Raw genomic sequence first — 27,307 nt, forward strand, 5'->3', positions numbered from 1 at the left:
CCCTCTGGATATCCCAGTCTTGTTCTATAGGAGGCAGAAAACTTGGACTGCTCTAAGAGGCCAAAGGGAGAAAAGGTAGTTTGTGCAGCAGCATACAGAAATTATGTCACATTTCCTCTTCTACAACTGGTCCCATACACTTTAATTCAAAAGAAAAAAATGTGTGGCAGCTTCCTAATTAGTAAAAGAGGAAAAACCCCTAAGTGGCTAATAAAATATTACCCAATTAATAATTTCTCATCTGCTGGAAAGGTGCTCTTTAAGATTCATATTTGGGTATATTTCTCATGGTTGCCTTTATTTTTTTTGGTTCAGTAAGAGGCAAAACAAGATACACACACTGAGCACCAGAGAGAAGCTTCCTTCTAGATAAATCTTTCTGAACAGCTTTAGCTAAATAAGAGGACAAAGCAACTATTTTCTTTCTTTCTTTTTTTTTTAAAAATGTATTTTATTGATTTTTTACAGAGAGGAAGGGAGAGGGATAGAGAGATGGAAACATCGATGAGAGAGAAGCATCGATCAGCTGCCTCCTGCACGCCCCGCACCGGGGATGTGCCCGCAACCAAGGTACATGCCCTTGATCGGAATCGAACCCGGGACCCTTCAGTCCCCAGGCCGACGCTCTATCCACTGAGCCAAACCGGCTAGGGCCAAAGCAACTATTTTCTTTCATATGTGCAAGTCTATAACTGAAGTTCCCTCAGTGTAAAGAGGGGAGCACATTGCCATGTTGAGGGCCAACAGTCATTCCATGATTATCACCATTTGATAGGCGATGTCTTATGCAATAACATTTTTTTAATTTGGAAAGGCTGTTCTTATGAGGGACCTGCTCCTCCTGAAGCCCTCTCCTATTTAATCTATGAGTGACTATTCTAAGTGCCTATAAGGAAATGTCTTAAACATCTTTGAAGATAGCAAACTACAGTTCTGTTTGGCCCCAGGAAGCAGTCTGGAAAATGTACCCAAGACTTCTGGGAAATAAATAATACTCTCACAACATGCATTCAACAATTTAGTTACTCAACATCTATAAGTGTTATGACAAGAATTAAAGTAAGAGAAGGGAAAGAACCTCATTTGGAGCCTAGGAAAGATCAGGTGTTCAATAAATGGTTGACTGTCTGGAATACCATTATATCCATGTCAATTCTCTGAAGTTACTGCGCAGTTAGTTAATTCTTGAGATATAAGAATAAATATCTTAGAATTTTCTTTGTTCCCTCTAAAAACAAGAGGCAGGAAAATATGGAAGCAACTACTGTCAGAGCATTTATTTCCATAAGGTTGGATCTAATATACCCCAGTTTAGGGCGATAACATCTGCTTGATTCACTCTGGAGGAAAATATTAACAAACAACCAAATGCTAGTGGGTTAAATCTGTCTGTGCAGCTAAAATAAGGCATTGTGATAAAAGGCAAAATGCACAGCTAACACATGTCAAAATAATCAGAATTGAGTACAATGGTCTGTAGAAACCAGCATCGGAGAGATTATAGTGAATTCTGGTACAAAGCTGATCTTACTATGCTTTCTACTGAATCAGTCCACTCTCCACTGTGCCCATAGAGGACTGAAGAGACACTGCTGAACTTACCACCACATGTTCGATGTGATTTGGACACATCCATCTGCCCAGGGGCATGGCAGTGAGTGGTGGCTCAAGGCAGTCCATGTGGAACAGGAGGGGGCAATAGTCACACTGGATGAGAGGGGCCACGCGACAACTCCTGCAAAAAAGAGATTAGGCCATTTCTGTGGCAAGATGGGAGAACTCAAAACAAGCTCCCCTCCTTAATCCTAACTACATTCTCCCACATCCTTCTCCCCCAATGATTCAGTTACATTCACGATAAAAAGATGGATCAAGCTGGGGGCTAACATGCGGCTCTCCATTATTCTCTCTTCTAAGAGAACTGTATCTTGTCAGGAAGTGAATGTTTACGTGGAGTATGCTAAAGTGGCTGTTGGAGCATGAATGATCAATGCTCAGTACCCACTGGGGGAAGACAGCCAACTCTACTTGATCTTTCTACTCCTTAAAAAAAAAAAAAAAAAAGCAACTACTTCATTAAATAACAACAACAAAAAATACTAGCAACCTATCTAAAATCTACTACAACAACTTTTTCTTCTGCATGAAGCACTCAGAAAAACTGACAACCAGAGAGTTGTGCTGGGAAAATGATTTTGTAATGTATCAATGTAAGGATAACTAAAGGGAGGGGGCTTAAGCAAATGCCAATTATGTTTTGTAACCATGATACTCCTTGGACCCTCAAGATGCACTGGAGCCACAGTTTGGGCTCAGAGTCCTGCCTCTATACTATCTAGTCCCCTATAGCTTTTGGTGTGGAATATTTCATTTTCATATTTTTTCCCTCCTGTTATCCTGTCCTTCTAACATATCTAAACAAGTCCATCTTCAGTAGCAGCTGGTTCCTGTCACTGAGAAGATCCTATTTGAAGAAAAACAGTGTCACAGGGAGGCTACAACTGGGGCAACCTAGAGGCTTTTGGAAGTCATCCAGTCTAATGCATACCGTGGATACCTGTACTACTTTTAAACTAAACTTTAGCGATTTAAAAATTATTTGTTATTTCCAGGGACTTGTGTCGCTGCTGGCTAGAATTCTTCCCGATAGGTAGTCTAAATATTTCATACTTTAGTTTAATTTCAACTCCTCTTGTTTAGCCTCTACAGTTTATAATACTTGTTAAAATATTCAAGGCTCTGATCAATTAGTCACTCAGTCTCTCTGCTCTCAGATCATCAAAATATGGATTATGTACATTTAACATATATGGTTTGAAAGAGGTGATGGAAGAGAGAAAAAACATCATTTGCTGAATATGAGGAAAAGCCCCTTAGTATGGAGGAAAAATACCTGTTACACGTGAAGCAGACTTTGACCGGTAAGGGAACGAGACCATTGTGATCTAACTCATGCTGTGCCTTCTTAACGTTTTTCCCTGTGGTTTCCTCCTTTCTTCTTCTCTTGCTAGAACCTAGAAGAGAAATTGGTGGTGCTGAACTTTCTCTAGATGCACAGTTCCTGGCCTCAGATAGGGACACAACAGTAAGTGAAAAGAAGAGATCTCAAAAAAAGCATGTGGTATGGCCTAGACATGGATCTCTTTCTGAGGCCCCCTGGTCTGGTTTCAAGTGAAAAAAAGAATTAGAAGGGAGACTGAGACATAAGTCAGAACCTTGATCAGAAGTCACTTGTTCTGTGGCACAAATACCTCTAAAGGTTTTGTAAACATGAGGTGGCCAGAAGCCTAGCTTATATACTGGCAACCTATGAAAGATAAATAGGTCAAAAAGCCTATTCTATGGAGGTAGATGAGGAAAAAACTGCAATTTCACTGCATTTTAACAGAAATCAGAAAAGCTTTGATTCTGCATCCTATTGACCAGTAGGTTTCTTAAGTGTGCCAATTTCACTCTATCTGGAAGAAAAAATAAGATCTAGAAGCTTCATGGTATCAAGCAGAAGACATGACTTGATTAAACAAACAAACAAGGAGGGTAATTTGGTAGTATCTATCAAAACTATAAATACAGCCTGGCTGGCATGGTTCAGTGGTTGAGCGTTGACCTATGAACCAGGAGGTCATGGTTTGATTCCTAGTCAGGGCACATGCCTGGGCTGTGGACTCCATCCCCACTGTGGGGTATGCAGGAGGCAGCCAATCAATGATTCTCATCATTGATGTTTCTATCTCCCTCTTCCTTCCTTTCTGAAATTAGTAAAAAATATACTAAAAAAAAAGAAGAAAGTAATTTGTCTTAAAAAAAACAACACAAAAACCCACAACTATAAACACAGTTTTGACTCAGCAATTCTATTATGAATTTATCCTACAGACACACACCCACAAGTATACAATGATGTATTTACAGAATTATCTGTTGAAGCACTATCTATAGAAACAAAAGATTAGAAAAAAACTGAATGTCTATTAACAGGAAATTAAATTATAGTAACTCTATATGATAGATCATTATACAACCATTAAGAGAAACTGAGTAATGTCTATATTCATATGGAAAGATCTCTATCCTGAGCACATTGTGAAGTAAAAAAAAAAAGCAATGTGTAGAACAGTATATCAAGTATGCTATTTAAGGGGGAAATAATGAGCATATATCTGTATTTGCTTATCCATACACAAAGAAATTCTAGAGGAAACACACAAGAATGAAACAGTGGTTATCTGTGAGGGGTAGGAAGGTGGAAACTAGGCAAATGGCAGGCAGAAGTAGGAGGGAAATTTTTCATTGTATGCCTTTTTATATTTTTTGATTTCTGAACCATGTGAATATATTACCTTTTTTAAAAAAGTGATACTGGGAAGGGTGGAAATAGAAAATTGAATAAGCACTATAAAAGCTAAAACCTTCAAAGATCTCTCCAGGAAGAACCAAGAACAGTATGAGACAGTGGCTATACAGACAGTGATCCCATAGGCAGCACTACTCTTTGGCTGGAAAATAATCCTTTGGAAGGTGGAGTGGGGGAGGGGATATAATGGTTTGGCTAACCTGGTAGTGCAGTGGTACAAGTCAGTTCATTGGGCAACTGGAATTGGGTGGGGTTCCGCTCCATGGCGGCAGCAATCAGCAGCTCAAAAGGCCGCCTCAGCTGGGGCTGCACATAGTCAGGCGCTACTGCCACTGGCTCCTCATCCACGTCAATGATGTCCTCATCAACATCGTTCTGCTCAGAGGTGGGGGTCTCTGTGCTGGCATTGGACGTGGGCGTGCCAGGCCGGCTGGCTCTTCTCTCCAGGATCCGGGCATGGGCCATAGCCTTGAGTTCAGTTTTGCTAGCTGATCTGTCCAACAAGTCAGTGTCACTGCTGGGGGATGTAGTCCGTTTGCCAGATTTGTCCACCAGTCCATTAACATGGCCCAGCTCCTTTTTCTGTTCTCGCTTCTGTGCAAATGAACAGGAGGGCCCATCATATAAAGTACCACAAAACAGAAAGAAATAGATGCTACAAAATCCTATTAGACTATAAACCGAAATTATGAAAGTCACAGATTCATCCACCTGGGGACTTGGCACACAGTCCTGTTAAAGTTGACAAAATTATAGCTGAACTAAAGCTGGCAAAACTATTGCAGCAGGGATCACCAAAAGGCATGGAAATTAGAAACTATTATACAAATCACACATCATTTCCTCTAAGTCATCATATGATACACAATATCTCTATACAAGTAGAGGGTAAAGGAATAAATAACACAGTGAGAACAAGCTCAGTGAGACTGAGGACAGTGAGAACAACAGTAGGAACCAATGAGATCACTGTAGTTTGCCTTGGAGTGGCAGCCTGACCTATTGAATGGTTTTAAGACCTGCTCAAAATAAATAAAGTTTGGCCCGGCCGGTGTGGTTCAGTGGCTGAGCATTGACCTATGATTTGATTCCCAGCCAGGGCACATGCTCAGGTTGTGGGCTCAATCCCGGTGTGGGGCCTGCAGGAGGCAGCCGATCAAAGATTCTCTCATCATTGATGTTTCTATCTCTCTCTCCTTTTCCCTTCCTCTCTGAAATAAATTAAAAAAAAATTATATATATAACAGTCTGCAAAAGCTATGTAATATGTAAAAAAGGCAAGCAGAGCTCCCTGTCTAGGGATACTGGGTGCTGGCCTGGAAGGTAACTGTGGAAGGATAGTGTGTGAAGGGTAGGGACTCAGCAATCATCATGTTGGCTTTCAATGTTTCAAATTTAACTAGAACTCTGATACTTCTTTGAATGGGAAGGTGGAGAAGTGGAAGAAGACTAAGTGTACTCTGCAGGACTAGATGACTGACAATACATTTTCTTCCAGGACTCCAAATTGAGTGGTCAAATGAAAGTTTTACATTGGTCTCCAGTTGGAAGACCTGGGGTCTTGTACCAGTTCTGCCACTGATTTCCTATGACGTTGGGTGACTCAGGCTGGTGGGCAGGAATTTCTCTATCTGTAAAGTGAATCTAGTAAAACTTTTCTTCTTCTTCTTTTCTCAGAGACATGGTGATGATCAAGAGGGTCATATATATGAAAGGGATGGCTCTGAGTTGGGAGAATCTAGCCTCCACTAGGAATAGGACCTGAACATTGGAGGTTAATGAGGCTCAGAGGATGTATCATTTCAATCCACTTCAGTGTAACTACAGGAGGCCAAAGCCTGGAACTGGTGGTGGTGGTGGAAAAGACAGATTTGGCTCTGGTAGGCAAAGAGGGCCATCTGAGAGAAGGTCAGAGTGAAATTTCAGAAAATACTATGTTAGAAAAAAAGCATACTATAATCTCTAGCAAGTAGTTCTGCCTTTAGAAAATGGCTACATAGATTAAATGAGATAAGGCACATAAAATACCCAGCAGATGATGGGAACTAAAATAACAGTTTCTCTCCTCTACCCTCTTTTCCTGGCTTTACCTCTTCTCCGTCCATTGTTCCTAACCATTTTGCGTCCAGCTTCTTTGAGTGGCAAGTTTCTGAAAGGCTTCTTGGCTGCCAGGTATCTCTAACTGGCCCTGCTCTAATCTAACCAAGGATGCACAGGAAGAGATCTTGGGAGGTGAGCAGGCTGGGGGACAGCCTGTTTTGTGGATTTTAGGAGAGATCAAACTACAACTGTGGTAGGTGGCTGAGTTGGCCCTAGCTTGCTTTTTAATAGGAACCCTTGTGAACACACTGAAAAATAATGTCTACCTAACTGTTTACCTTCTTCTTAAAGGTTGAAAACTGTTACACACATAAACCACAATCTCTGAATCATCTCATCCTGTTTCTGCAACCAAGGAAGTCATCATTCATTGTGACATCATGTACACGGGCCGGGAAAACAGAAGTGATGTCACAACAAAAGCAAGTTATTTGGTGTATAATTAGTGTGTTTGTGTGTGTGTGGCGGGGAGGGGGGGGGGCTTTACAATTCACCAAGTGTAATCCACAGTCTATAATTTGAGGATTGGCTCTCTCTTAATCTGAGTGGAAACACACCTACTTCCTTTTTTGATAAAGGAGAATTTAGCTTTTGCATTCCACAGCAGTTCTCTCAATGTAGAAAATAATGTTCTCAAAGCCAGTACTGAATTATTGAAGCCAAGGTAAGGGAAACTAAAGAGAGATTAGGCAATTTGGGGTACAAGTGAGTTCAAAGTCCCCCCACCCCTATATACCTGGCTAAGCCTTTGGTTACTAGTGACTTATTTGTCTCGGGGTAAGAGAAACCCTTTTTCCATCAAGCTGGAGCAGCAGCTTGTTTTTTCTTCAACCACTTTTAGCCATGGATATAGTTGCCATATTCAGGCCACCTATAGGAGGTCTACAAGATCAAACTACTCCTGTCACTAGTGAATGAACATGGCTTAGTAAATTAACACACCTCTTCTGCCCATATCAGCAGCCCATGTTTGGATTTTAGGCCCTATTGGATTCCAAACAGTCACCATGAGGAGAATGTGGGTGATTCCAGGGCTGGAAGAGACAAGAAGAAGGGACAAAAACACCTTCAGGGCCAGGCCATCTTAGCTCTAGAATATCAGTACTCTAGATCCGGCATTCTGAGCAAAGCCTTTAGAAAACAGCATTATTACCTTTCGACGAACAGTGCACCGGTGACACATCCACTCCCCAGGAGGCAACATCTCTTCACTCAGTGGAGGGTTACTGCGGGGGAAAAGACAAGGGCAAGACTAAGTAACTAACTAATCCTTTGAAGCAGTGGAAAAAGCCTACCCAGGTCTGGCACAAAGCCGCATGTACCTCAACTTCTATTTTGGCCAGCCCTACAGCACTGCTTGGGCTCTCACATCTTTCAAAATGCTTACTTGGCATCATTTACAGTAACCTAAAGAGTGAGCCCCTCCCTCATCTTAGAAAGAGAAGCCAAATCCAGAGCTATTAATACTGGGCTTACAGGGAAAGATATAATTTCTTTCTCTAGAACACTCTTCCTCTAGAAAGCCATGCCTGTAAAGCCTGCCTCAATTAGCTTATGGTAGATTAAAGATTGTTACAAATTCTTTGATACTCCTTCTATCCAGAAGTAGTCTATTTCCTTCCTCTTGAATTGGGCTTGTTCTTGTGCCTTGTTTTGACCAACAGAATGCAGCAGAGTTCTTAGGAGACCCGAAGATTCCATTTTTACATGCCTGGAATGTTCCATCCTAGAGTCCTGATGTTGTGCTGTGAGAGGCCACACAGAGGAGACTTAAGGCACTCCAATTAACAGCTCCTGTTGAAATCCAAGCCAACAGCCAGCACCACTACTGCCATGTGACTGAGTCATCTTGGACTATGCCAGCTCAGATGAGCTTCCAAATGACTGCAGTACCAGACAACAGCACATAGAACAGAAAAACCACCCAGCTGAGCCCAATAACCCATAGACTTGTGAGAGATAATAACTAGTGTTTGTTTTAAGCCACAGAGTTTTGGGGCAGTTTGTCAGGCAACAAAGGCATACTGAGGACAGCTCCTCCATGTGTTTTTCTGGGATTACTCAAACGGCCTAGACCAGTGGTCGGCAAACTCATTAGTCAACAGAGCCAAATATCAACAGTACAATGATTGAAATTACTTTTGAGAGCCAAATTTTTTAAACTTAAACTTCTTCTAACGCCACTTCTTCAAAATAGACTCACCCAGGCCATGGTATTTCGTGGAAGAGCCACACTCAAGGGGCCAAAGAGCCGCATGTGGCTCACGAGCCGTAGTTTGCCGACCACCGTCTTAGAACCCTGGCTGCATGGTTTTGGGTCACTTCTGATGCTTCCCCTTATGTGATAGTTCTCTTATTTCTTTTATTAGAGGGACCAAGACAAGGGTTGAATCTCTTTCCTCTTTGTATCTTTGTAAGAGGTGTACACAGTAGCTACTCAGTAAATCAATACTGAATCAAAATTAAAGCTGTGTAGGGCTAGCCTTACTGATTCTCCAGGTCATTGATTTCCATTAAGGTTACACCAAGATCCATATGAGACTTTATTAAGTCCTTGGGAGGCTCATATTTATAATGCCTATACACAGTAGTTGTTCTCAAAGTGTCGTTTCCAGACTGGCAGCATCATTTGGGAACTTCTTAGAAATGCAAATTCTGAGACCTCACTCCAGACCCACTGAATCATAAATTTTGGGGATAGGGCTCAGCAATTTATGCTCAACACCAAAGTTTGAAAACCACTGCTATACAGAATAGGCTATATTTATGCTTAAGAAATTCTTACATTTGGTTCCTGAAGGTATTTAGTTGGAATGGTAAGGAGGAAATTTTTCTTCAAAGAATCCGAGAAACTACAAAAAACCCCCACACGCGAAGATTGAATGACTTTCCTTTAAGTCCCGGGCTTAATGCTATTTTGCTTTACCTTTTCTACCTAAAATAGCCTTGGGCGGGCAAATTTTCCTTGCTCCATGTTTCCCCAGAGCCCTGATCATGCATGTCAAGATGCCCAGCAAGCCTCATTGCTCCCTTTCTTCCCCGTTACCTTGGTGGAATCACAGGAGTACCCATATCAGGAAGCAGAAAACTGGAGGCACATTGGCCTGTGGGGATAGGTCTTCAAGCCCTGGAGGGCCACAGGTGAATATCACATGTAATGTCTACCTTTGTTCTCTCCAATGCATTTCTACATAGACCACACCCAAACTAATGAAATGCACACATGTAATTTGCAAAGGTCTACAGACTGCTATGCTTCAGCAGCTGATATATTAAAATTAACCCTGAAAAGGCTGTCACTTCTGAGTCTGTTTTTCATCATTTCTTTTCATTTGCCTAATGGCTTTGAACCAAGATACCCTACACCACATGTAAAGCAGAGAAGGGCAAGGCAAGGTGGTACAGGCTTAGGTCTTTTTACCAAGATGTGAATGGCCTCCTGGTCCTTCATGCTTCCCCTAATCTATTTCCAACCCTGCTGGCAGAATGATATATTTAAAACACAATTCTGATCATATCACTCTCCAAATTAAAATGCCCTTCAATATCACCCCATCAATTACAGGATAAAGTTCAAGCTCCTCAGTTTTGTAGGTGAGACCCCGTGACCAGAACCCTGCCTCCTTCTTCAGCTCCATTAAGTCTGGTGGCCCCCTACACAGCCTATACTGTTTCTCAACTCTGTCTCTGCTCATTCCAGAGCCACTGCTCACAACCACTAAAGCCAAATCTTTCCCCACTCCTTTCACCTGGTGGACTCATCTTTTATAGGGGCTCAAGTCAGGTGTTACCTCCAGGAAGCCTTCTCTGACAGCCCCTGATTCTCTATAGGAGTTTTGTGCCATATTGAAACTGTTATGTACCCAAATCCCTTCTCTATGCCTCATTTATCTTTGTACTTCCACACTCTGCACAATGCCTGGCACACAGCAGGTACTCAATAAAATCTTAAAGGACTGGAGAACATTAAAAGAATGGGCTTCTAGAAAGTGAAGGTAACCCCTCCAAAGTCATGAGGCAAGGCAATGCAATTGGGCAGGTACGTTCTGTGGTTAAATCGCATATAAAATTACTTACATTTTTTAAGTCACAAAACAACAAGATGACATCAAAATCCATACTTGAAATCTCAACTACACAATGAACTACGCACCCTACTTATTAAAGTCTCCTTTAAATAATTTGATATCTTGTTTCTTTCTATTTTATAGCTTCACCTGAAGATGGATGGATATGTAAGTGTGTGTGTGTGTGTATGTGTATGTATGTGTGTGTGTATATATATATATATATATATATATATATATATATATATATATCACCTGTAATGTCTGCCATATATATATACATACACACACACACACACATATATGGAGAAAGAGAGAGAGAGAGGGAAAGAGATGTTGATTGGCTGCCTCCTGTACCCGCCCCAACCCAGGGATCAAATCCAAAACCTAGGTATGTGCCCTGACCAGGAATCAAACTTGCAAACTTTGGTGTATGGGATGATGCTCCAACCAACTGAGCCACCTGGCCAGGGTGCTTTCTTGTTTCTCTTTCTTTTTTAAAATTGATTTTTAGAGAGAGAGGGAGGGAGGGGGAGGGAGAGGGAAAGGGAGAGAGGAGAGAAACATCTCTTTATGCATTCACTAGAGGCCCGGTGCACGAAATTCATGCACAGTTAGGGTCCCTAGGCCTGGCCAGTGATCAGGGCCGATTGGGCTTTCCAGCTGCCACTGCTGGCCAGGGCATTCCTTCATTCCGTGTCAGCGCAAGTCATAATGAGCGATCGAACTCCTGGTCTCCCGGTTGAGTTCCTGAGGTGATACTTTGCCTATTAGCCTTTTACATATATAGAATATGGGTTGATTCGTCTATGTGCCCTGACTGGGGATCAAACCCAAAACCTTGGTGTATCTAGGCGATGCTCTAACCAATTGAGCTATCTGGCCAAGGCCTTGTTTCTCTTGTGTGTTTTTAATTTTTATGCAATCAGTTTAGATTGTTAAAAAATATATTTTTATTGATTTCAGAGAGGAAGGGAGAGGGAGAGAGAATCATTGGTCAGCTGCCACCTGCACACCCCCTACTGGGGATCGAGCCCTGCAACCAGGCATGTGCCCTTGACTGGAATAGAACCTGGGACCTTTCAGTCTGCAGGTCGACGCTCTATCCAGAGCCAAACCGGCCAGGGTAAAATGCTGAAAATATTTTAATACAGGGTAAAATGCTTAAAATTTTTATTAAGAGACTTTCAAAAGTAGCTCCAAGTTGGTTTCTAAAAGATAACTTTTAGAGATACCAAGTTTAAGAACACACATTTTTCAGAATTCTAGATTATGGCCACAGGCTCCTCTTGTCTGCCCTAAAGGATGGGATGAGGACTGTGAGTTTAGGGAGTATGCAGGGAAGTTAGAGGGTTATTTCCAAGATTAATATAGAACACTTAAAACAATATGGCCTTGCTGGGATTTTGCTGCTTTCTTAGAGACAGAACATGCATCTTGAAATACATTTGAAAATGTGGTTATCTAGAGAGACGGTAATAAAATAATACCTAAGATGGGACTGAAAAGGAAGGAAGGTCTATGTTTCTAGAAAATGATCATCATAGGCATAGCTGGAACACAGGAATTGCCCATCATAAAGCTTTCTCATGATTCCTCTTTGCTACTAGCAATTCCTTTCAAACAATTTAGATGGCAGTTTTTCAATTCAAAAGGAAAAGGATTCATGAAATGCCTCCAGGAAAGACAGACTGTCATTGGGGTAAAAAGCTCAGGAACTAGTTCCAGAAAAAGGCTGTTTTGCAAATAGACTAGTTCTGTTCCACATTAAATATTGTCAACAGGGAAAGGATTCCAGAGAGAAAGGAAATTCTGCCTCAGGGGACTCATGTACACATCCTAAGGAGTTCCCCACCTGATCCACCCACCTTAAAGCTCCGACCCCCATAAGAATGATGTGCCCCTAAGTTTAGTGTGCAAGTTTGAAATAATTACAGGCATACCTTGGAGATATTGTGGGTTTAATTACAGACCACTGCAATAAAATGAATATCACAATAATGCTGCTATTAAAAAATAAATAAAATGAATATCACAATAAAGAGAGCCATGCAAATTTTTGGTTCCCCAGTACATATAGTAGTTATGTTTACACTATACTATAGTCATTTAAAAAAAATTTTTTTACTTATTGATTTGAGAGAGAGGAAGGGAGGAGGGGGGGAGCGAGAGAGAGAGAGAGAGAGAGAGAGAGAGAGAGAGAGAGAGAGAGAGAAACATTGATTTTGTTGTTTCACTTATCTATGCATTCATTAGTTGATTCTTGTATAAACCCTGACCAGGGATTGAACCCACAACATTGGCATATGAGGATGACACTCTAACCAATTGAACTACCCCGGCCAGGGCTATTAAGTGTGCAATAGCATTGTCTAGAAAAACAAAAACAAAAAACAAACCACCACATATATATATTAATTAAAAAATATTTTATTGTTAAAAAATATGCTAACCATTATTTGAACCTTCAACAAGTTTCAGTGTTTTTGCTGCTGGAGGGTCTTACCTTCATTTGGTAAAAAACAAACAAACACAGTATCTGTGAAGTGCAAGAAAGAGGAATACAATAAAACAAGGAATACCTATACATGTATGTCAGATTCTTTAAAATCAATGATATGCTTGTCAAGAAAAACAAGGCTCTGTCCCAGCTCCTTCTCATCCTCATATATCAACGAAGATAGGGTGCCAAGGGCCATTCTCTACTAAAGGAAATAGTTAAAAGCTAAAAGTAAGGTAGCGCTGAAATTATTCTATCTGAGTTTCTGCAAGCAGTGAAAACCATGAAAATACTATAATGTGCCGAAACCGGTTTGGCTCAGTGGATAGAGCGTCAGCCTGCGGACTGAAGGGTCCCGGGTTCGATTCCGGTCAAGGGCATGTGCCTTGGTTGCGGGCACCATCCCCAGTGGGGGGTGTGCAGGAGGCAGCTGATCGATGTTTCTCTCTCATCGATGTTTCTAACTCTCTATCCCTCTCTCTTCCTCTCTGTAAAAAATCAATAAAATATATATTTAAAAAAAAAAAAAAGAAAATACTATAATGAGCCAGTGCTGCTTGTAAGGACAATACTTCCTAATCACTAAAGCTAGAAATAGCACAGTGATATTACATCTAGACAGTGTATCACGGTTCACAAAGTGTTTTCACAGATGCTCTTATTTGCTTTTTCACCACCATACTGTGAGAATTAATTATTATTTCATTGCACAGGTGAGGAAACAGACTTATCTAAAGCCATGTAGCCAATAAGCAGCAGAATTAGAACCAAAGTCACAGTTTTCTAGTTCTTTTTTTAAAAAAAATATATTTTTATTGATTTCAGAGAGGAAGGGAGAGGGAGAGAGAAATAGAAACATCAATGATGAGAGAGACTCATTGATCGGCTGCCTCCTGCATGCCCCCCACTGGGGATCAAGCCTGCAACCCAGGCATGTCCCCTTGACAGGAATCGAACCTGGGACCTTTCAGTCAGCAGGCTGATGCTCTATCAACTGAGCCAAACCGGCTAGGGCAGTTTTCTAGTTCTTTCACATCTTGAGTCCAAGCTGTTTTTAAAGACTGTTCAGTAGTTCTCTTATTTCTGGGGGACACATTGGAATAACTACCAGGGTATCTTCCTCAACTTCAAGGTCAAGCATTTCCTTCTTCATCAGTCAATATTTACTGAATTCCTACTGCTTATTAACCAAAATGCCACATTGGAGGTGCCACACTGAAAAAGGACGTAAAGCAAACAAAGCTATGATCTACCCCATCGAGAAATATAGCCTTTGAGGAGAGAGGATCAAGGTCATTTGTCCACTCAAGCATTTATTGGACATTTATTTCATGCTAGGCAATAAGCTAAGTGGTGAGATTTCAGACATGATCCTTGCTCTCAGAGATCAAGGGCTAGAAAACATGAAAAGGACAGCTGGCAATGAGACCACATACAATCAACTACAAACTGATTCTTGCCATACAGACCTATTTAAGACTCAATTGCTCATGGATGCCAAGCTCAGCAAAGAACCCCAGATGTTTGGTCACTAGGTACCTGAAGGTGACAGTGGGCTAAGGTGACAGTGGCCTTTTCTCTACTGTTTCCATAATCCAGAGCTACTCAGCAAATGATAGTTCAGCCAGTGATCCTTTAAAGATGGCAAAATTAAGGATCTCAAGGTGTTCAGAAAGAAACTATAGTTTTAGAAGCAGGTATATTTCTGCATTTTGAAAAGCTACTTGATAAAAAGAAGGTTCTGGGAGTGGGAGCATTTTCCTGAGAATAGATGTTTAAGTCCATCTAGCGCACAATAGTATTTGAATCTTTAGATTTCTTCTAAGGACTGCCCAAGTCCTGAGAAGGAAGGTGAGTCCTGGAAGAGTTGTCTTTGGTATGTGAGCAGGCTTGTCTTGGAAAACTGGTATCTCTTTAGCCAACAGGCCAAGGACTTCTATTTTCTGGCTTCAAAAGAATATGGCCTATCTGGTACTTTGAGATAGGTACTTTTCTCCACGGCAGAGAAGAGTACCCCATGAGGATGGAGCTTCTGCAGAATACCTTCCCATCTTCACTGCTTGTGGATGTTTCCTTCCAGATTCACTTGTTGAAAAGTGCTGGGCTGCAAGTCCTGGCTAGAAAGTGCCTGTTCACTGCTTTCCAACTCCCTGTTTATTTTAACCACTACCTGATCTTAAAGACATTCTGTTAGCTATAAAATAGTTCATAACAATAGAACTCTAAATTTTCAGACACTGTACAATTAAAGTATATGTGTCTCAGAGTTTGGTGTGGTTCTCTGTAAGGCCTAAGAATCCTATAAACTATTAACAGTAATATCTGTACTCCAACCAACTAGAAAGCTGGTCAAGGACATTAATTTTTCAAAAGTAAAACTCTTAAAGCCAACCTCTGCAGTAGGACTCTATCATCTAGACTCCCATAAACAAATGTACATGACTTGTTTCCATTGCTGATAAGGGTGTCTACATAGGTCTATTTCAGGAGTTATTGGAGAGAAAACCACAAATACACACCTCTCAGTTAACTGTAAAGCCTGCACTGACAGAGCCCTCCATGTCAAATATTCAAAGCCCACAGCCAGATGACTCCAACTACAGCCAAAGGACAGACCCAATTTTAATTCAGAATGCCTCTTTCATTCCCTAATGAGGCTGCAGCTCACCACTGCAGGTGAAAGATATTGGTAGTTGTCATGGTTCTTGGCTCTCTAATTAAGAGGATCTATTTCAAGTCATACACTAGTATGGCTGATCTGAGTCTAACCTCACTCATCTCCCTTGCTTATTAATGCACGTGAACCTGCTCGACATTAACATTTACTTCAGATTTAGTCCGCACCAGCGGGACCTGTTGCTCTGCGTTAATTATCCATCCAATGCAAGCAGTTTTTCAATATAGAACTGGAAGGGAGAAGGGGGAAGGGAACAAAAGAACAAAGGGGGGAAGGGAGAGGTGGAGGAAGAAAGGAAGATAGGGAAGCGGAAAGACTGCCTTTTATTTCAAAGACCTATTTTTTACATTATAACATGCAGATAAAAATGGTGTTGTGTTCTGGACTTGTTTTTTAAAATATATTAGGTTACTGTCCATCCAGCTAAGTGACACTGACATTTTAAAACTTGAGCCAAAGGCAGCCAGAAAGACAATATCACTTAACCAAATTAAAAGCTTTAGTGTAGGTCTTAGGACAAAAGGAAGCAAGTAGGTGAAATATATTTAAGAAAAAACACTCCATTTTCTCTCCCCAGACTGACAAAACATTCTGTTTAACACAAATACTTAATAGGAACACTATGAAGACAACATATCTACACAATATACTAACAGCCTTCCATTCGGGTTGTCTTCTAAAAGAGGTCAGTTGCATGAACTGGTAGAGTCCCTCCTGTCAGAACCCATCATTCTCCAAGCAACAGAAGCTCTCTAGCCACATATGGCAGTTTGAGTTGAAATAAAATATCAGTTAAGCTAAGAAAGATCTCACTGGCCCCCTACTATCATCTGTATACCACCTCCCTTTAAAACAGGGGTGGGCAAACTTTTTGACTCAAGGGCCACAATGGGTTCTTAAACTGGACCGGAGGGCCGGAACAAAAGCATGGATGGAGTGTTTGTGTGAACTAATATAAATTCAAACTAAAGGAGCGGAGGGGAGAGCAAGAGAACCCTCCGCTCTTTAGGTTCCACAGGCCGGATAGAACAGCCGAACCAGCCAGATCCGGCCCGCGGGCCGTAGTTTGTCCACGGCTGCTTTAAAAAAATATATATATTTTTTATTTCAGAGAGGAAGGGAGAGGGAAAGATAGAAACATCAATGATGAGAATCATTGATCGGCTGCCTCCTGCACGCTCCCCACTGAGGATCGAGTCCACAACCTAGGCATGTGCCCTTGACCAGAATCGAACCCAGGACCCTTCAGTCCGCAGGCCAACGCTCTATCCACTGAGCCAAACTGGCTAGGGCACCACCTCCCTTTTTTGATGGTGGTGGGGTATTCAGCAAGCAAACAATAGCACTAAACAGTTTTGATTTTTAATTTCATAGTTCATGGATTCCATTCATCCGAGGTCCACTACCAGATAAAAATCCTACAATTATATTTAGTGGCATTGTGTAATACCAACTGCAAAAGACAATACCATACATGTTCAGAACAGGACTACTCCCTCTAACGGGCCCTGCTGCCCTCTGCTAGCTCCGGAAATGTGTTGGTACCAGCCAAAATGGGAGTAAAGGTGACTACTAGCAGAACCATAATCAGGTTTCAGCCTCCCAGCAGCCATCTTTTTTTCAGTTTATTCTAAATTTTTTATTTTTTAAAAATTGATTTCAGAGAGGAAGGGAGAGGGAGAGAAACATTAATGATGAAAATCACTGATCGGCTGCTTCCTGTATGCCCCCCACTGGGGACTAGCCCACAGATCAGGCATGTGCCCTGACCGGGAATCGAATCATGACCTCCTGGTTCATAGGTCAATGCTCAACCACTGAGCAACACTGGCTGGGCTCCCAGCAGACATCTTGATCTATAAAGGGACCTAGGAGCACAGAAAACAAGCCTTTTACAAACTGAAACCAGCTACTATTCTGGAAAAGCTAAGAGGCCCTGGGAAAAGTTTAACTTAAAAATATATTTTAAAATGTAAATTGAAAGCTGGATTAATACTAGTATATTCCAATTTAATGGTTTAGGTTTTGAGGGGACAAAATTTAATGAAACTTAAATGGCAGCAGAAATAGTAAGCTTCCTCTGGACACTTGTGTGGTCACCAGCTTTCATCTTCAAGTATGGTATGCCTTTCAAAGGCAGGAAAGATGGTCACATTAAAGGATACTGGAGAGATGAAAGCACAGAGAAAGTTCATGGGGGTGGGAGGATTGTCCCTGAACCTTAATACCTTACCCTCCTTCATCCCAGCTACTGACTGACTCAAATACAGCTAGCGCCACAAAGTAAAAAGTACAAGGACTGCTGGTTTTCATGCAAAGCCTCAGTAGCAATGTTAACAAAAAGACCAATGAAGTGCCAGGCCATTACAAATACCCCATTGAGAAACTTAGCTAGTTGCGTCATTTCCACAGGCTACAATCCTTTCAAACTAGCTGACTGTGCTCCCAAATTTTATCGCCTTCTAAGTAAAGCTGGCCTGTGACATCCTCCCAGTGAAGGACACCTGGAGAAGAGGGTTATAAGTTAGTGCAAGGAAAGAAGGAGGGAGGGAGGGAAGAGCACCAACAGTTATACCAGGTGTTTGCTTCTGCTAACTTCTCTATAAGCTGAGCCCGGGTGCTTACAGAGCCTGATCTATTATTACTAGTTTGCCTATTCTTGCAATCCTGGGTTCTCTAGAATGGAAAATGGGCTTGCTACAAACATTTTTTAAATGGGCTCTATTCATCCACCTCATGATAGCTGTAGGAGCACACCTGTTCTGGAAGAGTCAACATTCTGGCCTCAACAGTCACTGTGTAACACTCCTAGGAAACATTCTATTGGAAAGAGGAACAGAGGAACCAACAAAACTGAGTACTGTTCTGTGGCCAAATTTTAGTGGACTATCAAGAACAAGGTAATATTCAGGCCACACTATTCTTACAGACATAGCTCAGGGAATTTGGACCAATTTACATCTTACAGATATTGAACCTAAAATTCTATAAAGGCTGGGAAAACTAAGAAAATATTAACAATGTCTTTATTTGAAATCCTACTAAATACAGGGTGGGGCAAAAGTAGGTTTACAGTTGTAATATGCGAATGTTTATTCTTGTATTATTATTTATTAATTATTGTATTATTTTCCATAGAAACTGTGAGCCTACTTTTGCTCACTTTGTATATAGAGAGCAGGTTTCTACTTAAGACCCACCTACTTTTCTCTAAGGAGGATTTCTGCTTCATTTACTGACAAATATAATTGTAGGATTTTTTTTTCTATTAAAAAAAAAAAGGAAGGAGGGAAAATAATGCTATTACTTGGGCCAAAACAGCACAGAGGTTATTCCTTCCTTCTTTGACCACTACTTTCTCCCCACCCCCAATTCTACTCATAAACCTCAACGCTTCCCCCACCCTACATGACTGAAGTAATCTCCTGGGCATGCTGTCAAACTGTGCTGTCGTGGTTTGATGCCACAGCTAAGTGCTGACTTGGGCTGCTGAAGCCTTCCAGTTATACCCACAGTGACCTATTTAGGAGTTGAACATATTTCTCAGAGACAGAGCACCATGATTTTTCCCTTTGGCCCAGTTTTCTTCTCAGATGGTCCCTAATCAAAGAACGATCATCCTAAAGATCTGAATGTGTGCACAAAAATGGTAAGATTTGAGAAAAGCTTGTATGCAATAAGCACACAAGCCTTTGACATGAGCTCTTTCCCATAACTTAAATTGCAGACACTTTTCTTACTATTCAGCTTACATCCACAACACCTACAAACTACAGCCGGCACTCAGAGATGTCTGATATTAAAAAATTAGGCGTTAGAATTAAGTTAGAATTGCTAAGTGTCATCTGTGCCAGGCAAAACCATAAGGGCTACAGAGGGATAAAGTAAAACAAGAAAAAGCAAAACAATATTTACAAAAAGGCCAAAATTAGTGTGACAGAATTCTCCCTAATTTAAAATGCTCTTTCAAAAAATGGCAAGCAAGATCAAAGAAAGTTGAATGTAGTAAACCTATGTATAGATCTATGAAAAGTTACAGGCTTATACACATTTAATGGTATATAATTTTCATAATGTACTTTAACCAATAATTGATGACCGTCAATGGAAAAAGTACACTGTAGAGTTTCTCTCTAATGTTTCCAGAGTTTCGTAGAATCAGTAAAACTCTACTGATTTAATTCCCATGTTCAGCGGACGTGGGAACTAAAAAGCTACCAGCTCATCACAGGAGCCCGTAACTGGTGGAAAGCAGAACAGGAGTAGCTCTACAATGCCCGGGTTTGTAATGTAGAGACTTATCGAAATGCACTTGAAGTGCTGTACATTTCATTAGCTTCTTGCAGACTGGAGAAAAATAATATTCAACATCCCTCTGAATATCACAGTTGGATAAAAGCCTGTAAATGTGCTTGTATCGCAAAAAACAGGATTCCACTCTGGACTCAAGCTTGCTAGTAATTCTGAGCGGTTCCCCCACCCCTGCCTGGTCTAGAGGTGAAGTGATGTCTTTGGGTTATGGTTAAATTCAAACCCTGCAGAGGGTCCTTTTTTGCTCACTCAAGATTATTTCAAAAAGAGCCTCATGCAGAGCCTAAATCAGTGGACTGATGGCTTGGTTTAGGCATGGAGTTTTCCTCTGCCCTGCAGTCACTCTCTGTCTTTTGTCCTTTCAAGACTGGGAAACATTTTTCTGAGAGATATGCTGTACAATTTGTCAGAAAACAGAGGAAGGGCAAAGATTAAACACCAAAGCCATTAACATACAGGAAAGCAAATGTGATTAAGAGGGAAAGGAATGGTCACTTTGTGTTTGTATTTTTTTAATTGATTTCAGAGAGGAAGGTAGAGGGAGAGAGAGATAGAAACATTAATGATGAGTATCATTGATTGGCTGTCTCCTGCACGCCCCCTACTGGGGGTGGAGCCAGCAACCCGGGCATGTGCCCTTGACCAGAATCGAACCCAGGACTCTTCAGTCCTTAGGCTGACACCCTATCCACTGAGCCAAACTGGCTAGCGCAGTGGTCGGCAAACTCATTAGTCAACAGAGCCAAATATCAACAGTACAACGATCGAAATTTCTTTTGAGAGCCAAATTTTTTAAACTTAAACTATATAGGCAGGTACATTGTTATTAACTTAATTAGGGTACTCCTAAGCTTGCCTTTGCTAAAAACTCAAGGGGCCAAAGAGCTGTATGTGGCTTGCGAGCCGCAGTTTGCTGACCACTGGGCTAGGGTACTGTGTGTCTGTATTAACAAAGATACCATCCACTTGGAAGAACCCAGACATAATTTCTGTTCCCCAAACAGTGTTTATCTTTGCACATTCTCATTTGTAATACCATTAGGTATTATGCACTGGTGAGCAGAGGAAATGGGTTAGCCTCTGGCTTTCAAGTACAGATGCTCCTTGACTTAATGATGGGGTTAAATCCCAATAAACCCATTTTAAGTTGAAGCTATTATAAGTCGAAAATGCATTTAATAGCCCTAACTGGTTTGGCTCAGTGGATAGAGCATCGGCCTGTGGACTGAAGGGTCCCAGGTTCGATTCCAGTCAAGGGCATGTACCTTGGTTGCGTGCGCATCCCCAGTAGGGGGTGTTGCAGGAGGCAGCTGATGGATGTTTCCCTCTCATCAATGTTTCTAACTCTCTATCCCTCTCCCTTCATCTCTGTAAAAAATCAATAAAACACATTTTTTAAAAAAAATGCATTTAATAAACCTAACCATAGCTTAGCCTAGCTGGTTTCTACTGAATGTGTATTGCTTTTGCACTATATAAAGTAAACAACAATCATAAGTTGACCATTGTAAGCCAGAAACTGTAATTTAGTGAGCATTTAGTACACAACTGCAAAAGGGAAAGGAGCTCTCTGAATGAGTTGAGTGTTTATTATTTAGATAATTTTATCAATCTGCAAGGTGTACATGGTATTTGCTTATTGTGCTTCACCAACAGCTCTATATAGTAGCCAAGTTTCTCTTTGCTGATGGGTAAAAATCAATGATTTCTCCTTTTATCAGTGTCCATTGTTTCCTTCAGTGTCTTTTGCCTCCCACACAAATGTGCCAGCTAAAACTTCATCTTTATTCTTATTTGCTGAGACCTAGATTTAGAAATAACCTTAGGCTTAAAAGATAAGGATTTTGATATCCATAAGAGGTAGGCAGAAAAAGAAGTCACCTTATTCTTAACTGTTCTCGAGTCATGGGAAAAGCAGTCAGCCAGTGACCTGTGCATGCGTCCTGGGCATGGTGACAAATCCGCAATACCAAAGTGCCTTTCTGAAATTTGGTCTAGGACTTGCACTGAATACAATGTCCTCCTCTTTCAGGAAACTGGCAGGGGGACAGCTGTACTCTTGTCCTATCTCTTGGGAGGATAGCATTATGCAGAGGTGCTCTTATAAGTGTCACTCATTCAACGCAATGCAGCTGGCCATGTTGTACTCACTGGGGACTCTAAGTAAAAGGAAAACCACAGTGGAGGTGGGAAAACAAACTACCCCCCCCCCCCGCTCTGCCCCACCGCCCTGCTCTGGTGACTTAAAACTCTGGTACCTTAAAATAATGCATTTCCAGGAGCTTGTGCTGCATTATCATAATAAGTCCATCATAATCCCAACCAGAATATTCTACTAAGGTGACCTGCTTAACTACACACCCAAGGAATTGTTGTATATGTGCTAGTTCAGAGATGGATTTCAACATTCTTACCTGTAACCAAAAGCAAACAACCTTCAGCTTCATCTATATTCTATTGCCCTGTCACTTGTAGAAGAAAAAATGTACCCATTTTTGTTAATTAGCAGGACACCTGCATTTCTAGGTAGCAAAAAAATCCTCTTGGGAACATCAAAGCAGACTGTTTCTTTTTACAAGTTATATAAAACCTGCAGGCAAATATTCTCTCCCTATTTATTGCTACCTGGGCTTACATAAAGACATATATAAACAGGTGAGTTCACCAGTGTACAAAAATCTTTTTGTCCTTGTTAACTGGTTCAAAAGACAGCTCATTAATTAATCTGGAGTTATTTCCACCCCAAGCTGTTACCAATCAAACTGAGGCAATTAAAATCTTCCTCCTTAAAGTAGGAGCCCCCAAGTATGAGAAGTGTCTACACACAGAAATTTTCTATTGTGGCTGGTGGGTGCTGGGTGGGCATTCTGCTTAAGGTAGGTGGTGGATTATTTTATATTTCCTCTAGGTTAACTTCCAGCCTTAGACTTCTTTGTTGAGAAGGGTCACTCAGAAAAGTTGAAGCAGCAACACACTAAAGCACATTGTAAGGTTCTCTCCACTGAGAAGTGCCATCTTGACTGCAGTTCACAGAAGAAACCCTTTACTCACTGTCATTACATAGATTATACAGGCACAGACATTAACGTGCAATTAAATGTACCACCTTTTTCTCGGTAAGACTCAAAAGTTGAAAAATAAAAAGATAACCCATAAATTGGGAGAAAATACTTGCAAATTGTGTATCTGACAAGGGACTGGTATCTAGAACATATTAAAAAAAAAACACACCCTTACAACTCAATAATAAAAAAAACCCCAATTAAACTTGGACAAAGAATCTGAACAGACATTTCTCCAAGAAAATATACAAATGGCCAATAAGCACATGAAAAGATGTTCAATCTCATTAGCCAGCAGGAAAATGCAAATCTAAATCTCAATGACATAGCACTTTGTACCCACTGGATGGCTTTACCCACTGGAAGACAGATAATAACAAGGGTTGGAAAAAATGTGGAGAAACTGGGACCCTCATACAGTGCTGGTGGGAATGTAAAATGGTGCAACCACTTTGGAGAATAGTCTGGCAGTTCTTCAAAGGTTAAACATAGGAGTGACTTAGCAATTCCACTCCTGAATATACACCTAAGAGAAATGAAAGCAGATGTTCACACAAAAAATGTGCACATGAATGTTTATAGCATCATTATTCATGATAGAAAAAAGTAAAAAGAAACAACCCAAATTTCCACCAACTAATGAATGAATAAATAAAATGTATTATATCCACACATGGAATAGTATTCAGCCATAGAAAGTACTGATAAATCCTACAAGGATGAACCTTGAAAACCCACTGAGCCCTTTTGAGTATCACTTGCAATTTCATTCAGAGCTTAATAAAAACCACTATTTCATTTAACATAGGACTATTTGAATACCTTTTCAGTCCAAATCAAATACTTTTTTATTTTACTTTATTTTTAAAATTTTTATTTATTGATTTGAGAGAGACGAAGAGAGAGAAGGAGAGAGACATCGATTTGTTGTTCCACTTATTTATGCATTCATTAGTTGCTTCTTGTATTTGCCCTCACTGAAGATCAAACCTGCAATTTTGGCATATTGGGGACAACGCTCTAACCAACTGAGCTACCCGGCCAGGGTCCAATTTTATGATTTGGCTTTCAACAAATTCTTTTGGAGACATACTTAAGAACTTAAAAACACAAATCCATCTCCATATTAAAAATAAAGGCTGTACCTAAAACATATCTTTTTTTTTTTAAAAAATATTATATTGATTTTTTACAGAGAGAAAGAGAGAGGGATAGAGAGTTAGAAACATCGATCAGCTGCCTCCTGCACACCTCCCACCGGGGATGTGCCCACAACCAAGGTACATGCCCTTGACCGGAATCGAACCCGGGACCTTTCAGTCCGCAGGCCGACGCTCTATCCACTGAGCCAAACCGGTTAGGGCCTAAAACATATCTTTACACATGATTGAGAAGTATTACCTCCTTTCCCACTTTTAATACTTCCCATGCTTCCTTTCTCAACGAAAGCCATCTGGGTCACAAACATTTTGTGAGCAAACAACTCATACCAAATATTATTCTTGTATTTTTAAACAGTGATTATCCTTTATCCTTGGATTAAAGCACTCATGTAATAAGAATTAGTGCCTGAGCCCCACCATAGGTTTACAAAGCATACATGTGATATTGAGTTGAAGTTGACTGGCAATGGACCCTCCCTGTTTGAGTGGACCACTTAACAATACTACAAACCCAGCTTCCAATGCAACTTAGCAAATGCAAAAGTAAATACATAAAATACACATAAAACCAAATTAGGTTTATTGTTCAATCATTTTACTACTGAGAGGGCAGGGTAAGGGGAGGCAGTCCTGATGCTGTCACCTCCAATTCTTCAGTGCCAGGCTTCTAAGCACTTACGATGTCAGAAACAACAGATTCATAAGATAATGTTAACATAAATGTATTTTAATTAATCTCTTGCCTGACACTATTCTAATGAGGAGCTAAATACAACAAAATCAGAAAAACCACCTCCTTAAAAGTTCACATGGCAAGTATTTTCTGTAAGGCAGTTTTCTACTCTATGTGCGAAACCTTTTTTGTTATGACTCACTGAAAATTAAATATGCAAAACTCCAAGCTGAGCTTAGTTTTGCCTGTGCACAGAGACCTTTTTACTCTCATTCTTCGAAAACCTCATTTTGGATCTTGCTGCCAACACCAGAGAGAGGAAAGCGGCCAACAATTCCAAATATAACATGCGGAGGCAAATGCTACAGAAATCTGTCTGACGGGAAGCAACCATGCTGAGGTAGATGCACTTCTTAATCAGACCATTTTGGTCCCTCAGTCTGGAGCAAAATGCCATGAGAAAGCAATCAGAGGAAACCATCCAGTTTCTAGTCAGCCTCATTATCAATGCCCTATGTCACTCACTTTATCAGTAAGAATAATTCTATCCACCTCAAACAGAAGGATGGGTCAGTGGCAAATAGAGCTCCATCAGTTATTCCAATATTTTTTTCACTGATGTTTTAGGGACCAGTCCACGAAGACCAGTATTTTCAGAAGGCTCAACTTATGGCATGACAATTATAATAAAGGTCAGGCTCACCAGGGAACACTTAAAAACATATCTCTTTCCAATTCTCCAGGGGCAGGTTTAGTAACCCCTGCTACCACTCTGAATAATTGATAACCAGTTAAACTTGGATAAAATGATTACACTATCACTTAAACAAATATGAAAACATCATTAGCTCCTCAAGTTTAATTCTTTAGTGAGTTAATGGTACTGAGTACAGGAAAATTCATTTCCTCACCCAGATTATTACAGAAAACCCAAAAATAGGACTCCCAGTCTAACTGGGAGAAGGACTGTTCTTCATATAACAGTCCTGAGACAAGACAAGACAATTAAAACAGCTTATTTGACCAGTCATTTCCTCCAGTAGTTTATCTTAGAAAAATCCCTGGTGGTTGTGGCTGTCACTAAACCCAGGAGGTAAAGTTTGCCTAGAATCACTTCTGGAACATTTTACTAGATCCGGTTCACGATGAGGCAAGCTGGGAAGGCACACTAGAGACTGAAAAAGGACTTGTCTCAGAGCTTTGAATGGAGACCCACAGTAGCACTGCAGTTATGACCTACAGGGTTTGCAAAACTCCATCTTCACTCTTGTACATTCTGTACATGAGGAAAATTAACACTCTATGTTTATCTAAATAACCCAGTCTTAGCTAGTTAAAAAGGGAAGCAAGAGAAAATATAACCATATCTTCTAACCTCACTCCCACATGGTACAAAAAAGCAATGGGACACGTTGAGAGCACACTCAGGAATCAAAATTATCTGAGACCATTAATTGCGTGACGTAGCCACTTTGGTTGAGATGGCTAATGAAGTACTTCATTTGTGCTGGAAAGAGCCTAGGGTAGGAGGCAGGAAAATGGGATAAGCCACACTTAAAAGAAGGCTTCCTGCTTTTGTACCATTATCTAGAATGTTTTGTGATTTATATAATAACTCAGATAAGTTAATGGTACATTCAGTACCGGCATCTTCAAAGGGGGAACAGGAGATGTGAAACATGCCCTGCCTCATTTACTAGGATTCTCAAATCTCTGATTACCAGTTCCCATTCATGGTCTTATAAAAAGTATTCAATGAAATGCACAGTCTGGGCAAGCCTGAATCTCACCAACAGCTAAAAAAAAGTCCTTCCCCCTCTCCTCCCTGCTAAAGCGGAAACTGTTAATTGTATAACTTGACAAAACTTAGACTCATCTAATTAAAAGATTCAGAGGTTAGATTTTAGAGTTTAAAAATCCAATGTCAGGCAAAACAGTACACTTTTCCACACCTGAAGTTTCTAATAAACAATTTCAGTTTTATTAAACAAATGAGACTAAAAACAATAAAGAGCTTATCAAATTTCCCTCAATATGGTTAACACTAACTTTAAGAACTTAGGTAAAACATTAAGCCATATTTAAAATCAAGCAATCTACAATTCAGTCCTGGTGTATGCATCAAGTAAGCACAATAAAAAAAAATGTAAGCAACTGGGAATAACTTGTAAGAAACTCAACTTATTCAGGTACAAATTGTTTCCATTCGCAAGAACAGAACAGGAAACTTGCAGAGATTTTTTTTCCTCCAGGTGAATTACAACTTATAGGATAAAAAGAATAAAACCCACAGACCCTTCCTACTGGTATTAGTCATTTCATAATAAAAAATTTAAAGCTAGCAGCAAAGCTTCCTCCAGGATAATCATTTTTGTTTCTGCAACATTACAAGCTAAGATG

The 27,307-nt window shown here is 40.5% G+C and overlaps 1 protein-coding gene across 2 annotated transcripts in view; it reads right to left on the reverse strand.

The window, feature by feature from the left end:
• PHF12 (PHD finger protein 12) overlaps window positions 1-27,307 on the reverse strand; it is a 42,918-nt gene that overhangs the window by 12,601 nt on the left and 3,010 nt on the right. For both annotated transcript variants that reach the window (XM_080679051.1, XM_080679052.1), the window contains 4 exons: window positions 7,608-7,680; window positions 4,555-4,948; window positions 2,894-3,014; window positions 1,603-1,735 (listed from right to left, as the gene is read on the reverse strand). In XM_080679051.1, the coding sequence (XP_080535177.1) occupies window positions 1,603-1,735; window positions 2,894-3,014; window positions 4,555-4,948; window positions 7,608-7,680 (721 nt within the window). The remainder of the gene's footprint in view (window positions 1-1,602; window positions 1,736-2,893; window positions 3,015-4,554; window positions 4,949-7,607; window positions 7,681-27,307) is intronic.

This window comes from Plecotus auritus (assembly GCF_963455305.1).
Source record: "Plecotus auritus genome assembly, chromosome: 7".
Taxonomy (NCBI): domain Eukaryota; kingdom Metazoa; phylum Chordata; class Mammalia; order Chiroptera; family Vespertilionidae; genus Plecotus; species Plecotus auritus.